This window comes from Eleginops maclovinus, chromosome 18 (genome assembly GCF_036324505.1).
Source record: "Eleginops maclovinus isolate JMC-PN-2008 ecotype Puerto Natales chromosome 18, JC_Emac_rtc_rv5, whole genome shotgun sequence".
NCBI lineage: Eukaryota > Metazoa > Chordata > Actinopteri > Perciformes > Eleginopidae > Eleginops > Eleginops maclovinus.
The window spans coordinates 26,039,840-26,044,068 of NC_086366.1; the positions used below are offsets into that span (position 1 = coordinate 26,039,840).

Genomic DNA, 4,229 nt, shown 5'->3' on the forward strand with positions numbered 1-4,229 from the left:
CTTTTTTTCGTGAAAGATTTGGGGAATGTTTAACTGATTAGAAAAAGCATCTGCTGTGTAGAAAACATACATTTTCATCCAAATAAGCTGCTAATGCTGCTACTGATGACGCCTCACAGTGTTAGCATTATCATTATATGAGTGTAAATCTGAGTTTCTGTATCCTATGCCAGTATTTCAGTGTTGCCACTTGGGGAGTCAGACCTGAAAGTTTAGCTTCATGTCCTTGCCTTTCTTAACTGTTTTCTTGGAGGAAATGCAGTTGATCTTTATCCTGAAAGTCAGGTCAAAGGTCACGTAATACCGTCATCCTGACCAGCCTCATGCCATGGATATTTGTAGATTAATATTACTTATTTTTAATGATTAACGTTTTAAAATTGAAATGCAACAATACATTCACACTATTATATTCTACCTCTACCCCAACCATAAAGCCTAGGAGAATCTTCATTATATAAACTACAACAACTGAATTCTTTCTTTTTTATTATTGAATGTATATAACCCTTAACCCCAGTTATATTTTACTACAGTATAGAGCTCCTGCGGTCACGTGACTTTTGGTTGGGAGCCACCATTTTGGCAGTCAACATGACCACCGGTGCCAGTGTTTTCTTACCGAGCGAGTATACTTCTCATTTTAATTCAAGTGAAATTCGGCTTTATAGTACAAAATTAGAGAGATTAAATATAAGCGACCCATATAATTCACCCGGTGTGCTTTTCAAGAGCATAACCTCCTGCTCTGAAGACGATGTACCCGACTTGCGCTACGCAGACATCCACAGCTATCTTGTAAGCTTTCCATCAGTGTACTCAGGAGACTCCCTCAGAGCGTACAAAAGCTTGGAGGCTTACAAATGGTGTCAGTCCGGCTTCGTAAACAACATTCAACTGTGGAGTCTTACATCCAAAAACTTCGGCATCATCACTGCAAGGGTAAGTATTAAATTATTCCAGTTTGATAGGCAGTGTCACGTTAGCATTGTTTGTTTATTAGCTTGGCTAGCTACGGAAGTGTCACGTTAGCATGTTTTTTAGCTTGGATAGCTACTGCAGTGCATCTGTAACTTGCTAGTTTGTATTTTTGATCGTACTCAACCAAAGTGGCTGGCGTTTTTTACCTTTATTTATCTGTTTTGGAATTTCATATAGGTTAATCACTCCCAAAGGCTTAATGAAAGTCAACTAAAGCCATGGGTGGTGGTGAGGAACGACGGTGTTGTGCTGGGAGCCCACTGCAACTGCACAGCGGGACTCGGGGAGAGCTGCTCTCATGTGTCAGCTGTTCTCTTCAGTCTGTGGGGAAAAAACAACGCAAGGCACGAGGAGATCAGCTGCACATCCAAAAAATGCAAGTGGGCCTCTCCCAGTGAGGATGCTGCGAAGAATGTGGAGTACCTGCAGGGCAAGGACATCATATTCAACCATACTCAACAAAATAAAAAGGGGAATTCCACCAAGGGTACCTCTGCGCCCCCATCTTTCCCACCCCTGACTGCTGCTGAGCAAACACAGTTCTACCAAAATCTCTCACAGTGCCGGACTCAAGATGGGAAGTCCTGCAGACCTGCAGTCCTGTCAGTTGTTCGCGGGTACGCCACATCCTATGTACCCAAGGCTGTCAAGCTAGATTTACCTGAACCCCTTACCAGTCTGTATGACAAGAAGGCAAGAGACCTGAACCTGGCTGAATTACAAGAGCGTGCAGAAGGAATATTTGAGGACTTGACTGTCACTGAAGAACAGGTACATAACATATTCTGTTTACTAATGACTGAAATCTAAGATCTACCATGTTATGTGCACGTGTACTGTGTGTGCGCTATCTTGCAATGTAAATGAGAAACTGTTTGGATTGCCATGTTTTCAGAGTGATATTGTAGAGGAGGAGACCCAAGCACAGTCCAAGTCCAGAATTTGGTTTGATCAAAGGAGTGGTAGGGTGACAGGATCTACCTTCAGAGCAGCAACAAGAACAGACCTCAGAAAGCCAGCCGTGTCTCTCATAAGACAGATATGTGACCCAAAGTCCCATGTTTTCAGCAGTGAGGCTACCAGGTATTCATGGGCAGAGAATTCCAGCCAATGTCAACATGCAGTTGAACATCCTAACATACTCCAAATAGCATCCCAAAAGTTTCTGCCTTGTTGTAAGGTGTCAGCTGATGTTCATCATCCCAAAAGTAATGGGCATATGCATTTGATTACTTATTGTATGAAACATTGTGACATGTGCATCAGCAGACACCTTACAATACAGCTGTATCATGTGGGATGATATATGCCACATCTTCAGGAAGGTACTGACAAGTCAAGGGTAGTGTGTGTGAGCATTACAACTGCATGTTGAAATCAGCTGGAATTTCCCTGTAAACTAAAATAGGGTGTGCAGTGTGTAATCTCTTCTATGTATGTGTTAACTTACTTACGTACAACATATGGTGTACAAGAAAATTAGTGTGAGGTGAATGAACAGAGAGGGTAAATGCAGTAAGTACTAGGCTATTCTTTAAAAAGAAGTGTAAAACCAAGTACAGCATTAAACATTTGTAAAGGGCAGGGAGGTAGCAATGTGGGGTGGCATTACTATTGTCCAAAACTCATATTTCCATTGTTTCTTCAGATGGGGATGCAATAATGAAGAACTGGCCAGAAAATACTACGAAATGCAGCATCGCCTATCACACACAGACGTCCTGGTGCGACCAGCCGGATTTAGAATTTCACCTCTGCACCCATTTATCGGGGCCTCACCTGATGGGTATGTGTCCTGTAGCTGCTGTGGTACAGGTGTCTTAGAAATGAAGTGCCCATTTTCTGCAAAGGAGCTTTCTGTCAATGAAGCTGTAAATTCTGTTGCACACGTTAAGTTCATTCGAAGCTTCATCAAAGTCAACATGTATTGTTGAAAACATGTTATTGATGATTTAACTTTGAGAAATGGAGCCAGATATTGAAAAATGGTCATGAGACATGCATAGGTTGCCAGCCCAGTGAGGACATTCACCTTTTTATCATTGTTATTTAAACTAATCTCTGTCAGGGTCTTCCTATTAATCTTTTCCCTTAACAACACATTTTCAGCCCTTAGAGCTTGGCATTCTTGCTCAAGACTCTGGATGCGGGTACAGCAGGTTTCAGAGGTGCATGGTGGTGTTACTGGTTCAGGCTGGACAGGATCATCGGCTGAGTCTTCCAACGGATCTGTGATGGGGGGCTCCTTCAAAGGCTCTGTGATATGGTCTTCTGGGGCTGCATCAGTTGATGTCCTGATGAAAACACAGAAGCAGCAAAATAAGCTTTCATGCATACAATACTGATGGCAGTTTGACATGTTTACATGTTTACAGTTTGACATGTTTAATGGAAATCATATGATATTAGCCTTCATTAAATGACTGGTGTGACGTTATTGTTTATAACCATATCACGGCAGTTAACTATTTGAAATAAAATAATCTGAATAACACACCGATCACAAGTAGACCCAACATGTAATCAGACAGGAGTTTGATCTACCCACCTTTGACGGATGGCTTCTGCAGATATCTTTGCCTGCTCTACTTTGTGCAGTTTAGCCTTCTGCCTTCTGTTAAAAACCTCCAGTCTCGTTTTATGTCTCCTCTTCTCTGGAGATGGAAGGTAATCGAAAATTGAGGGGATAAAATCCGGACTCAACGGATTATCACTCTTTCTCCCTACAAAATAAGAAGGAATATTTCAACACGGGTTTGTTTACCACTAGCTTGCTACAAGCTAACTTGCTAACTGGCTAGGCTGCGCCAGAGCCACACTTGTTGAGTTAAAAAGGGACATCACAGTGTCCGTTAGCTATAATAACTGGGTGCTACTTCTTAAATTAAACTAATTAAATTTAATTAAACTGACCAGAAACTTTTTGTAGCATTGTACTGTATTCCTTCACCCACCTGATATGAAGTGATCACTGCATAAGCGAAAGCCAACGGCCGGGGGGGTCCCATCTTTCAGTCTTTTTCTGAAGGCTCCTGGCTCTTTTAATCGCTCCAATCCACTTCTCCCTCCTCTCCGCGTCTTTAGGAATGCGATAATACGATACACCTTTCTTTTTCCCACGCCTATTTGTGCAACCTGGTGCACAGCAGTTATCCACCATCCTTGACAGTCTGCCAGTGCCTGTCAATTTACTGCCGCGATGACTGCCAAAATGGCTGCCCCTGTCGTATCTCGTCACGTGACCAGCA

General features: G+C 42.4%; 1 protein-coding gene and 1 long non-coding RNA gene across 4 annotated transcripts; one reads left to right on the forward strand and one right to left on the reverse strand.

Annotated features, from left to right (window-relative positions):
* The first annotated feature begins 551 nt into the window (after positions 1-551).
* Positions 552-2,862, forward strand: LOC134879781 (uncharacterized). 3 transcript variants are annotated; one of them, XM_063906286.1, is made up of 3 exons: positions 552-942; positions 1,159-1,752; positions 1,877-2,862. In XM_063906286.1, the coding sequence occupies exons 1-3, from the start codon at positions 595-597 to the stop codon at positions 2,282-2,284; spliced, it is 1,350 nt and encodes a 449-aa protein (XP_063762356.1). In that variant the 5' UTR covers positions 552-594; the 3' UTR covers positions 2,285-2,862. The 3 variants fall into 3 exon arrangements, with proteins under 3 accessions (XP_063762356.1, XP_063762358.1, XP_063762357.1); XM_063906288.1 differs by having other exon boundaries at positions 2,630-2,862; XM_063906287.1 differs by having other exon boundaries at positions 1,159-2,862.
* A 15-nt stretch (positions 2,863-2,877) lies between these two features.
* Positions 2,878-3,978, reverse strand: LOC134879782 (uncharacterized). The gene is made up of 3 exons (XR_010167871.1): positions 3,936-3,978; positions 3,530-3,704; positions 2,878-3,275 (listed from the first exon to the last, which is right to left on the reverse strand). It is a non-coding gene; the product is annotated as an uncharacterized LOC134879782 (long non-coding RNA).
* Between the last annotated feature and the right edge of the window lie 251 nt (positions 3,979-4,229).

What these genes read in the sequence shown, in the direction of transcription:
- LOC134879781 (XM_063906286.1), top strand. Translation starts at nt 595, where the DNA reads ATGACCACCGGTGCCAGTGTTTTCTTACCGAGCGAGTATACTTCTCAT. An exon ending in TCGGCATCATCACTGCAAGG is followed by an intron (nt 943 to 1,158) that starts GTAAGTATTAAA and finishes AATTTCATATAG; the next exon opens with GTTAATCACTCCCAAAGGCT. An exon ending in TGACTGTCACTGAAGAACAG is followed by an intron (nt 1,753 to 1,876) that starts GTACATAACATA and finishes CCATGTTTTCAG; the next exon opens with AGTGATATTGTAGAGGAGGA.